This window comes from Polyodon spathula, chromosome 25 (assembly GCF_017654505.1).
Source record: "Polyodon spathula isolate WHYD16114869_AA chromosome 25, ASM1765450v1, whole genome shotgun sequence".
NCBI classification, from domain to species: Eukaryota; Metazoa; Chordata; class Actinopteri; order Acipenseriformes; family Polyodontidae; genus Polyodon; species Polyodon spathula.
The window spans coordinates 19,715,778-19,728,245 of NC_054558.1; the positions used below are offsets into that span (position 1 = coordinate 19,715,778).

Sequence of the window (12,468 nt, forward strand, 5' to 3'; positions counted from 1 at the left end):
GTTACAAATGCTGATATTAAACAGACACATACAGCCAGTCCTGTTCACATTGGTTCCGGTACTCATCAAGCACTTCTCTGCGTTCTCTTCTTCTGTTTCACATCTGTCAAGCACCAAGCAGTCAGTGCTGTGCTAGCCGTTCACAAATCCCAGAGTACAGTCAATAATCACAGAATGAGCTGCGGCCTGCTTTTACCAGGGCTTGTTAAAGGAGGGAGGAAGTGAATTTATACAGGGCTGAGAATAAAACACACGAGTGAGTGCAGGACCATGCCACTGTAAATGGGCCGTTCCCTTTCAAGCACAGGAGCAGCTTCTTCCACACAGCAAACTGAAAGCTTTCAATACAAATACAAACCTGCTGCTAGAATTCAGCTATTCTGGCAGCAATAAAAAGTGTTATTTTATTGCTGCATCCACGAACTACAAAAGGATTTAAAAACAATTAAAAAAAATATATATATATATATATATATATATATATATATATATATATGCATATATATATATGCATGCATGCATGCATGCATGCTGCTCTGGTAGGGATTTAAACTGGACATACCATGCAACATAAATGCATTCCTATAGAGTTTTACAAGCTTTTACAAAATCCTTTCCAGCACTGTTCCCCTCAATTCTTTAAGTTAACACTAGAAAATGTGAATTTCTGAACATGGATGCTGTTGGTCGCTCTGTTGTTGCAGCTACCCCTTCAGATAATAAGTGTCAATGCACTGAACCCTTGTAGTGTGTGAAAGTGAAAGTCTGTAGATAGCTTTACATCCTGTCACGGTCATTTTTAGCTTTGGGAATCAAGTTTCCTTCCCCATTGGAGCCTGCTTGCAGAGAGCGGAGTAATGCCGTAGATATTGTTAACCCCTGAAGGTACTGAAACAAGAATACTCCACTGAGGGGTCCAATCGCACTTGTACCAGTGATAGTGGGACTGCTTCAGGAGTCCATTTCCACTGCCAAAATGTGAGACTTAATATTCCTGTATTTTGCAGGTCACACTTGTGTGTAAATTAAGACTCTCTTACTGAAACATGCGCTCAGATTTGTCTTAAACAAGGTGGAATGTTGCCTGCTGCCCTGTATGGAGGTTCCATCCTCTATGTCCTGGTCAGGGTATTTTGGTCTTGCTGTGTGGAGGTTCTATCCTTTCTGTCCTGGTCAGGGTATTTTGGTCTTGCTGTGCTGTGTGGAGGTTCTGTCCTCTCTGTCCTGGTCGGAGTATTTTGGTCTGGTTGTATTCACACTGTGCTGTGTTTGTGTTTCCAGCAGAAGGGCGGGGGGAGGCCGAAGGGGAAGCTGGGTGCCTCGGCGGCGGTCAAGCTGGCCGCAAACAGAGCCTCTGCGGGGGCGCGGCGAAGGAGGACACGATGCCGCAAATGCGAGGCCTGCCTGCGGACCGAGTGCGGGGAGTGCCACTTTTGCAAGGACATGAAGAAATTCGGGGGGCCAGGCAGGATGAAGCAGTCCTGCATCATGAGGCAGTGCATCGCGGTGAGTACCAGGTCGAATGGGCCATTTTTCAATAATAGTATGTATGTATGGATATATGTCTATTTCATTTAGGTGTAAAGAAAATATGGTGGTCGCAGCCCCTGGTATTTAAACAAGTTGGTCATTATTATGTGCACACCAGAATGTGAACACCTGTACTCAAACAGCCCTGCAAGTTTTAAATTTGGCATAGCTGGAGACAGGCTTACTAGAAGCTTAAAGGAAAGCTGGCTTCTGATATTTTATTAAAGATCTGAATCCCCAGGCCCTGCCTCTCCAGTTTAGTTGGTGTGTTCACACATACAGTACACACACACAAACCCCAAATCAGGAAGTAACCAGCAGCATACACACACAGGCTTCTGCCCCAAATGCAAATCATTTCTCCTGGTCAGTTGCTGTCGGTTTCCTATGGGCGAGGTTCTTCACTAAATCTTCCTTTCGTTTGAGATCTGCGAGGTCAAAGGTAACGTTTTGAGAGGGAAATAGCTTGGCGGTGGTGTTTGAGGGGGGTTGATCTATTTAGGGTACAGGAAATGGGTAATTTGAAACCTTTTCCTTATGTTGAATCGCAGAACGGATTAGAAGGGCTGCAGTGAATTTAGTACTCTTGTAAAACACAGGTAGTTTGAGTGGAATCAGTTACAGATAGTTAACTTTGTATATAACAAGACGTTTCTTTTGTGTGTTCAAGCAGTCAAGCTTCCTGTAGTGAAGTGCTTTTGAGCAGAGTAACTGTTTATGAACACACACGGAGCAGGATGTGATGTAAAAACACAGTGAGGATCAAAGCATGACCTATTTCCAGTACCCGAGTTAGATTTAATAATGAAATTACACAGCAGAAGACTCCTAGTAATCATTTAACAGTGCTGTACTGTGTTGGGAGCTGTAGGTGCTTTTGTTTTTTCTTCAAAAGATTTTACAGTTTAACTAGATTCTGACCCATGCCTTGCAGACTAACTTCCTGCTAAAGCCAATATACAGGATGTTTATCTTTTTAATGGAGTGCGCTCTTTGTATTTAATACATTTATTACCAGTAATACTGTACTGTTGTTTTTTTAAATTTTCATAAATTGTAATACATTTTAGAATTTGCATTCCAAATGGTTTAGAAAAACTGCCCTGGTCCCCAAGCCAAGTGACCTGCTGGCCTGTATTGAGAGTGTATGTGTTGCCTTGTGTTTGCACAGCCTGTGCTCCCCCACACTGCGGTGTGCCTGGTCTGTGGAGAGGCTGGCAAGGAGGACACTGTAGAGGACGAGGAGGACAAGTTCAACGTCATGCTGATGGAATGTTCCATTTGCAATGAGATCGTGCACCCTGGCTGCCTGAAGGTAAGTACGAGAGCGAGAGAGAGAGATGCTGTCCTGTCCAGGCAAAAGAGATGCCAAGTAGAACCCCCCAGCAAAATCTCTGCAAAATGAACCTAGTAATTTCTACTCTATCACTGGACACTAGTGCACAAATCATACAGTAATACATAGTCTAATGTCTAAAACGGTGCTTCCACTTTGAGATACAGAGATGGTGTGGAGTTGTTAGTTTCAGTTCCTCTGTGAGGTCTGCTCTTAAGCCCAGCCCAGCCCAGCCCAGCACTCCTCTCCGGGCGTGTGTGACTGACTATTCACTGAGACCCTTTCTTCTTCTTCCTAGGTGAAGGACGCAGGCGGAGTGGTGAACGACGAGCTTCCCAACTGCTGGGAGTGTCCGAAGTGCAACCATGCCGGGAAAACCGGGAAAGTAAGTCTCTAGGCTGCAGCATGGTCTGTCATTTTTTATACTATACACTTGGAGATGTGCAGGCGATTTGGAAATAGACCAAAGAAAATACAGTGCACTTCGGTGGACGTTTTTATTTAATGCATGCTGCAGGGTTGCTTGGGTTCAGATTTCATTGTCTGATGGAGGTTTTTTTTTTTTCTTCTTCAATGTGCAGATAAACAGTTCCTGCTACTGGAGCACTTCAGGCAGATTACTAAGCTTTTTTTTTTTTTTTTTGGGGGGGGGGGGGTGGTTTGTAAAGGAAATTGGGAGTTAGTGGCTACAAAGAAAGAACCTGTTACCTCTGAGAGAGGGAGATCTTGTAAAGTGTAAACGCCAAATTAGTAGTTTTTGTTTTGTTTTTACTTCTCGATAGTTCAGTCCAAAGCCATGCCACCCTGCCCTTTCTCTCTTCTTTTTTTTTTTTTTTTTTTTTTTTTTTTTTTTTACAGCACATAGTTACACATTGCATATATGTGCTTGCATTACCAGCCCAGTTTTAGGTTTCATACATGGCTTTAGAGGTATGCTTTTTGCAGCTGGCTCTGTGGCAGCAGTGTATGAACAGCATGCAGGTCAGTGTTAAATGCTTTTAAATTTTTAGTGCTTTAATCTTTTTCTGCTTTTCTTCTGTCAGTAAGGAACTGGGACATGTTTTCCAACCATTACATTGTGTGGAAATTCGAATTGAGTTATTTTTTTGTGTAATTGTATCGTAACTTTGTCTGAATTTACTAAATGAGCTGATAAGTGACACTCCAAAAACAATAAAATAAAAAGCGAAATATCAAGGTAGTAAGTGTTTTCCTTGATATGTTTTAATGCCATTGAGATGATGGTGATCAGGTTGATTCAAGGTGGATGGAGGTCAAGTATCATCTGCAGTGAAATTAATAGGCATAAGGTATAAAGTTGTCTTTTTGTTTTTTCTAATTTTTGGTCTACAAGCAAAAGAGAGGTCCAGGGTTTAAGTACGCCTCCAACCTGCCTGGATCACTGCTGAAAGAGCAGAGAGTGAGCCGGGACACCAAGGAGGAGACGGAGGCTGCCGCTCCTGCCAAAAGGAAGGTGGAGTGCGAGGAGACTCCCAAACGCAAAGCCCAAGAGGAGCCAGCCAAGAAACGAGCGCCTGCAACGCCAGACGCCCTGCCCAGGAGGAAAACGGATGAGGGGCCGCTGAGGAGGAAGAGGAGGCAGTTTGACAAGAGCACGGAGCCCAGCATCAGGAAAAAGGTGTGCACACGTACAGGCTCGCATGCACACGTACAGGCTCGCATGCACACGTACAGGCTCGCATGCACACGTACAGGCTCGCATGCACACGTACAGGCTCGCATGCACACGTACAGGCTCGCATACACACACGCTGATCCTGTCATGAAGTCGGCGCTCTCTGGGCATTTTAAAAGCTGCAGTTTGTCATTTAACTATCGGTAGTCGTTTTTCAGAAGAGGGGACGGGACGTATTTTAAGTAATTGTTCCAAAAATTATACTGTTCGTCATTTTAATGCGTTTTTGCAAGAGTCTGATTCATTTATGTGCAAACGCTCAGATTGCAAACTGAATGGAGAAGCGTTTTCACAATAAGCATTTTCGTTAGGGTTGTGGTGCTGGGGTGAGGATACACAATGAAGCATTTAGGCAGCTGGTGTTCTTGTGCTTCGTTTGCATTGGGCTATAATTGCATTGTGTTGTCCAAGCAAGCATTGTTTCTATAACTTCTGTAACTTCTAATGCATATGTACTTCGTTTGCATTGGGCTATAATTGCATTGTGTTGTCCAAGCAAACATTGTTTTTGCAAGTTCTATAACTTCTAATGCATATAGAGCCGACATTTCTGTAGCCTTACTTGAGCTGTAGCTTTTCATGAACACCTCTATGGGGGCCCTGCTAGGAGGGTACTTTTATAAAAGCCCTTGCAGCTTGTTTCCGTTAGTTCTGTGTTTCTTTCGCTGGCTGGTATTCTGTAATGAAATGTCCTGAACACAGGAGGAGAGACGTGCCTACTGATGGATTGGAGATGAAAGTTCTCGAGGCCCCCTCTGCACTGGGAGTATCTCCTCGGGCAGCCATGTTAGGACATGTGCCCAATCTGTGTTTATTCTGAGACTCGCCGTGCTGAGTAAAGCATTATAGATTACAAGCAACCTAAATCCTCTGCCTTTCGCTTCTCCAGGGTGTGTAATTGTAACAGTACTCTTCTGGAAAGTAACTGGTATATTTTCCCTGGCTGAATTACCAAACAGGCTTAGGATTTTGATCAGGTGCTGCCCTTTATCTGTTTCACTGGCCCAGTCTCAGTGGGTTTTTTTTTGTTTTACATACACATAGATCTGTTCTAGACATTTGGATCCATGTTGTGAAAGGATCGATTTACAGTCTTCTATTTGTCCTTTTCCCATCGCTGTGTTAAACAAATTACCCCCCTCTTTATCTTCACATGGATCGTGGATAGCCATATAAAGGCATTGCTCAATGTAACACAATCCCTTTTTTTTTTTCTTGTCAACACAGAGGAGATCTTGGAAGACCCCAGACGACCGCGCGCTGATCCCCAAACCTCTGCGGCAGATCAAAACCGAGCCGGAGGAGGAGGAGGAGGAGGATGAGGAGGAGGAGGAGGAGGAAGAAGAGCAGGGGGACGTGGAGAGGGAGGAGGAAGATGAAGGCTGCGGGGATGGAGGGGGGGATCTCTCTGATCGCACCCTGAAGACGAGAGAGAGCGACCAGTCCCGCTCCAGCTCTCCGCAGGCTGGGCCCAGCAGTGAGGGAGGCAACGAGCCCCATGAGAAGGGCAGGCTCCGGGCGCGGCGGAAACGCAGGCTGGCCAACAAGGAACTGAGCAAAGAGCTGAGCAAGGAGCTCAACCTGGAGATCCAGAAGACGGAGGACTGCCTGGCCCACGAGAACTGCCAGGCACTAAAATCAGAGCCGGATAGCGAGAACGAAGAGCCCAGGAGGAATAACGGTGCCAGCAGCAGGAGCGAGCGGCTGCACAGGAGTGCACGGGAGAACGGGAACACGAGGGAGCTGAGGAACCATCCCCGACTCCAGCAGCTCTCCCCCCCCAGCACTCCCGTGTCTCCCCGCCCCCCCTCCTCTCACTCCCCCCCGAAGTGCATGCAGATGGAGCGTCATGTGATCCGGCCGCCGCCCATCAGCCCTCCTCCTGACTCCCTGCCTCTGGAAGACGGGGCGGTGCATGTGATGCGCAGGGAGGTGTGGATGGGCGTGTTCGGGTACCTGTCCCACAAGGAGCTGTGTGTCTGCATGAGAGTCTGCAAGACCTGGAATCGATGGTGAGTGAGGCACGCCTGGCATGTATCATGAGGAGGTTCTGTGTGGTGTTCAGTTTGTACTAAACTAGCCTCATTGTTGTGTAGAGTTGAAATTAAGTCTAAATGATTTAAAATATCAGTGTTTTCTTCTGCAGAATGAAACTGGCCCCTGGATTCTGGCATACCATAACTAATCTAATAAATTACTAGAAGTACTATTCAGATTGATTTGATTAGAAATTATGCGAAGCCATTGCTTTTAGCGGGAGTTTTTAGTACTGCTACTATAAATGATGTACTGTTTCCTATGGGCGAATCATTTATGGTATTTATTTGTTTTTTTAAAGGTGTTGTGATAAGAGGTTCTGGACAAAAATCAATCTGAACCGGTGCAAATCAATCACTCCTCTGATGCTCAGCGGCATCATCAGGAGGCAGCCTGTGACCCTGGACCTCAGCTGGACGAATATATCAAAAAAACAATTAAGCTGGCTCATTAATAGATTACCAGGTAGGTAGCATTGAACCTGAGCTCGGGAAACAGCACAGTTCCAGCGTCCTATTGCACTGCAATGAGGTGGTGTGTTAGTAATGATGCTGGTGTTTGTTAGAATATAGCCCTGTGTTGCAAAGCGATGGAGAGACGTGGTGAAGCCCAGAGGTAGGGGCTAGGTGGAGCAGTGTGTCAAGGGCTTGAATCCAGTGCAGGCCACAAGTGAAAATAGTTCCTTCGTCACAAGACTTGGGCCAATTGGTAGTCCCTACATCTTTATGGGTTTTTACAGGAAGCTGAGATCCGATCTTGTTTATTGGAACGCATCCTGTTCTAACAGTGGGACTCCCTTCTGCTGTTGCCGTCCTGGGAGTGGCTGCCACTGCTCTTTCAACTTGCGTTTATCAAGAAAATAAACTTTACATTTTACCAGTTACTTTCATTTCTTTTTACAAACAAAAATAAAACTACTAACGTTTTTTTATACAACTACCTCGGGGGCCAAAGTGTGTCAGTCATGAGGAGAAGCAGCTGGCTGGGTCTCGCTGGGTGAAGTGACCTGGGAAGCTGTTTGCTATGTGTGTGAATCCACACAGGACACTTGAAACAGCCAGCTCTGGTGTTTTGACTGTTGTTCTTGTTTCCCCTGCAGGTCTGCGGGTGCTACTGTTATCAGGGTGCTCCTGGGTGGCAGTGTCAGCACTCTGCACGTCTAACTGCCCCTTGCTGCGGACCTTGGACGTCCAGTGGGTCGAAGGGTTAAAAGACACTCAGATGAGAGACCTGCTCTCTCCCCCAACTGACAACAGACCAGGTAATGGCAGCTTGCTAAAGAAAAGCCACGTCCGGCAGGAATGAAAAGATTAACAGTGTTTCTTTTATGTTTTTGTCCCTTGTCAGTTGTGTTGTTGCACCACAGTGACTCCTGCTGGGAACACTGAAGAGATGTGTTTTTTTTTCTCTTTCACAAAGGCTTTGATAAATCTGTCCCCATGTTAATTCAGACAGAAGATTCATGACCTCACAAAAAAAGGTTGTTGGCCTCACCAAGAATGAACAGCAGGGGCTGCTAGAGCTACTAAAATGCTTCTCCTAACTTTTAGGATCATCTGGGGTCCATCTTGCCTCGGTGGCTTGGTATAGTCCATTGGTGCTGGCTTCCTTCTGGTCTCATGTTACTGTGGCCACTCACACCCTACTTTAACAGCAACAGAGCATAAATGTGTTTCGTTTTCCTTGGTTCCACGCAGCTGCATTGCTTACTAACTTGTTATTTTTGCTTTCTCCCCCCAAAACAGGTCAAATAGACAATCGGAGTAAACTGAGGAATGTTGTAGACTTGCGTCTGGCGGGATTGGATATTACGGACGCTTCACTTCGTCTTATAATCAGACACATGCCTTTACTTTCCAAACTGGATCTCAGTTACTGTAACCACATAACTGACCAGTCTATTAACATTCTAACTGCAGTGGGCACCACCACTCGGGATTCCCTAACAGAGATTAATCTGTCAGGTAGGAAACGGAAAATTCCTGTCACTGAATTAACACAAACATGTCTATACTGAAACACAACCTGTAATTCCTCATCACACAGTGCATTTTGACTCAGGATGTGCAGAACTGAATTACTGGTACACAGTTAATCGGTTTTTGCTTTACCTTTTTTTTTTTTTTTTTTTTTCTTTGTGTGTTTTATGAATGTGGGGTTTGATCTGGTGTTTTATAGTACATACTGTAAAAATGCACAGCTTCTCTGATAAACCCACAAAGGCCAAACAATTTATTTTAGTAACCTTTGGAGCATATTGTATCAGCCAGCCCGTAATAGATGTCCTTCATGCAAAACCTTGTACCTCACTGTATGCTGTTTTTAAAGGGTTGCCTTGTGTTCCCTAATACCAGAATTCTGTTGTCTAGAAATCGCACAGCATTGCATGAGCACTGTCCCCAAATACAATGTGTTTCATCTTCATAAAGCAAGACAGCAAAGCACTACAGCAAATTCTCTCTTCTCAAAATGAATAAACCTATGTTTTGCACTTGCCTTTTTAATTTTTTTAAATTTTTTTGCTTGGGAGGGTTTACATTGTGTAGGCGCTCATCACTCTGCTGCCGGCTGGATGTGTTCTAGTTTGAGTTTGGTGTCGGGATTAGTGATTCTTTCGTGAATATTGCATTCTCTTCTCTGAGGAAAATCACATTGGGCATTACTGGGTTAAGTAAATGGGGATCTGATTGTGTAGGCATCTGGCAATCCTAGAACAGGCAATGCAAGGGGTTAAATACTGTACCATGCTGCTTTTCAAATAAATGTGATATTTGCAACTCCTTTAAACCTATAAAACGATTTCCTGTGGAACTTAATGGTTTTTTTTTTTTTTTTTTTTGTGTGTGTGTTTTAATTTTTAATTTTAGCAAATCACAAAATGTACCGAACCAAAACGTTTTAGCCCTCCGGTATCAAGGTGCCTACTAGCTAACATCCAGTAATGTCCACCCTCTGCCATTGTGGTATAAATGTGAACCATTACTTGGGTCCTTGTGATTTTGATATACCTCAGGACGTTTAAGAAGAGTTTTAAGTGCTTTATTTTACATCACACGATTCTTCATGCATGTAAATGAGTGATACTCTAGTTATTATTAACTATCCTTTTACTTTTTCACACTTAGCTTTAATTCTTCCTTCCCTGCAGTTTGCAATAGGGTTACTGACCAGTGCCTGACCTACTTCAAACGCTGTGGAAACATCTGTCACATTGACTTGCGGTACTGCAAACAAGTGTGCAAGGAAGGCTGTGAACAGTTCATAGCAGAGATGTCTGTAAGCGTACAGTTTGGACTGGTAGAGGAAAAACTACTGCAAAAACTGAGCTAGTTAGTAATGGACATTTTATAGATTATAAAAACAAAACTGGAATCATTTCAGATGGTGCAGCAGCACATGCAAGCTCTGAAATTCAGTTACGTTTTAAACTTCTCTGGATTATTCACGTATTGAGCGAGACTTTTTTAAAAAAAAAAAAAAAAAAAAAAAAAAAAAAACTAAACTAAACAAAAAAACCCCAAGTGTTTTAGTTGCAACTGAAGATTCAAGATCAGAGTTCATACTAGTCTACATTGTGGATATTAAACACGTTTAAGGAAATGGATTCATACCGTTGTACTGTCCAAGTTTCAGATGGGCTTTACAGATTGTACAGACACTGGGCAAAACTTGGCTTTGTGGAGTGAATGTCAATAAAAGCATGTGTTTTGTACTGTTAAGATTTAATCTTTTTAAGTTGTTTAAAATATATATATATAATCTCTCAATGTGTCTAAACAAAAAAGGACCACATAGTGCAGTCATTTTTTTACCTTGTTTTATTAATGTTTTGTTATAATATAAACCTCATGCAGAAATATTTTTGTATTAAAAAAAAAAAAACAACAAAAAACTGCTTATCTACAGCTATGGCCAAAGGTTTTGCATCACCCTATAGAATGATATAATTTGGCTTTATAAATGAAACCTGCTGACTAAAGTTACGTTAACATATTAAATTAACGAACAACTGAAAAAAATTTAAAAGACGTCAAGTCTTGACGTGTTACTCAATTAGAAGTAATCAATAACCTATAAGATTTAAGCTATATACTGTAAGCATGATTTTTTTTACGTAGATTTTGTAACTTCAGAGCAAGCCATGGGGCAGAAGCCATGCCTCCTCGGAAACGCACTCAGCAGCCCTTGCACTTCATAAGGAAGGTTTTAGCAGTCGTCAGATAGCCAGCAGAGCTTAAGAGAGTGACAGTGGAAAGAAGTTCAAGGGAAGGCGTCTCTTGGAGAATGGTCTGGTGTCAGGGAGGCCTGCTAAGAAGCCCCTTCTGAGCAAGAAAAAACATTAGAGATCGCATTCAATTTTGCCACACCTGCAGACCGGGCCAAATTAATTTTCTCCGAGTCACCCCTTGAGCTGTTTTGGAAACTGATGTGGATTAAGAGTTCGAAGGCGCAAAGGAGAAAGGTACAAGACAGAGTGTACCGTCCCAGAGACTAAGCATCTGGAAACTGTCCATATCTGTGGATGATTTTCTGCCAAAGGCACAGGATCCTGGTACCTGAAAGCACTCCAACATCGCTTCCTCCCTACGGCTCAGAACCACTTTCCCAAGGGTGATTTCTACTCCAAGATGACGGAGCTCCTTGCCATGGAGCCAAACAAGTGAAGAAATGGGTAGAAGACGAGAGCGTAACGACACTGCAATGCTGACATTGACATGAAGACGAGAGCATCACGCCACTGCAATGCTGGCGTTGAAATTTGTTGTATCTCAATTCTACTGAGAATGGGGTCTGATAGGACAGGAAATCAGAAAAGGTCAACCATGCAACTGAAACAAAGTGGAATCCAGTGTAAAGGCTGCATGGATGAATCTAAAGGATAAATTGACCTTTCAGTACCTCACTTGAGTCCATGCCTGGGAGGGCTAAGGAAGTCTTGGAATGCACTGCAAGTACTGTACTATTGTGTTTTTTTTATAGTTTTTTTTTTTTTTTTTAATTTATTTTTATTGTCTCACTCCTAAAATGTGTAGAGTGATGCAAAACTTTTGGCCAATATTGAATGCAATCTGGTGTACAGATTTTAATTGCCCATTTTCACTCTGCATTTTAACTTAACCTATACTTTAGAATATGCCTATTATTATAACTTGTCCAAATCAAGAAGTGTTAATATATTAATATATGCTGTGGTGTTATAACACACTTTGGTATTCAGATATAAAACATGTTAGTTCAAAGTTAATAGGTTCGTATCCCTTTTCATATGCATCTACTATAATGTATATTTCAATGTCTTTATACAGTATGGGGGGGACACAACTTGCACTGTTTGACTTGAATAAATAGCTATTTTTTTCCCCGTAAGGTTTATTAAATATTTATAATAGGGAAAGATGGGATAATGTGGTGTTTTGATAGCTATAATAACTGTTTGGGTGGGGGTGGAAGGGGGGAAGACAGAAAATAAATGTTGGGCATAAACAAGTAAGTTACAATCAGTCATCTTCAACGCTCCCACTGTGACTGTTTAACACACAGCAGGATGTGCTCTTTCTGCATCTGATCCAACTCTTGCAAGGGCATTACAAAACCACATGCAATTCACAATCTTTAGTACAGTCTGTGTACAATATCAATGTGTAGTACAAAAAACAAACCCTATGTCATCAATAAATAGTGTGTGTACATATATATATATATATATATATATATATATATATATATATATATATATTGTTAACTGCGCCATCTCTGTAATCCATCAAGTGTGGGTTAAGGTTTTGAACCAGTAAAATGTTCAGTGTTTTGGCCCCAAGAAGTCTTAACGTGCCACTGTTGCATGCCTTGGAGGTGAACGTGAATATCT

General features: G+C 42.8%; 1 protein-coding gene across 2 annotated transcripts; it reads left to right on the top strand.

Moving 5' to 3' along the window:
* The first annotated feature begins 634 nt into the window (after positions 1-634).
* Positions 635-10,477, top strand: LOC121299711 (lysine-specific demethylase 2B-like). Of its 2 annotated transcripts, none has more exons than XM_041227652.1 (9): positions 635-1,506; positions 2,702-2,845; positions 3,165-3,251; positions 4,221-4,505; positions 5,790-6,574; positions 6,901-7,064; positions 7,699-7,860; positions 8,345-8,563; positions 9,748-10,477. In XM_041227652.1, exons 1-9 carry the CDS (start codon positions 1,078-1,080, stop codon positions 9,927-9,929), a joined length of 2,457 nt encoding a protein of 818 aa, XP_041083586.1. In that variant the 5' UTR covers positions 635-1,077; the 3' UTR covers positions 9,930-10,477. The 2 variants fall into 2 exon arrangements, with proteins under 2 accessions (XP_041083586.1, XP_041083585.1); XM_041227651.1 differs by having other exon boundaries at positions 636-1,506; positions 4,212-4,505.
* Positions 10,478-12,468: the final 1,991 nt, after the last annotated feature.

Coding starts and splice junctions, on each gene's coding strand:
- LOC121299711 (XM_041227651.1), top strand. CDS start 1,078: ATGTTGCCTGCTGCCCTGTATGGAGGTTCCATCCTCTATGTCCTGGTC. Junction 2,846..3,164: donor TGCACCCTGGCTGCCTGAAG/GTAAGTACGAGA, acceptor TCTTCTTCCTAG/GTGAAGGACGCAGGCGGAGT. Junction 4,506..5,789: donor AGCCCAGCATCAGGAAAAAG/GTGTGCACACGT, acceptor TTGTCAACACAG/AGGAGATCTTGGAAGACCCC.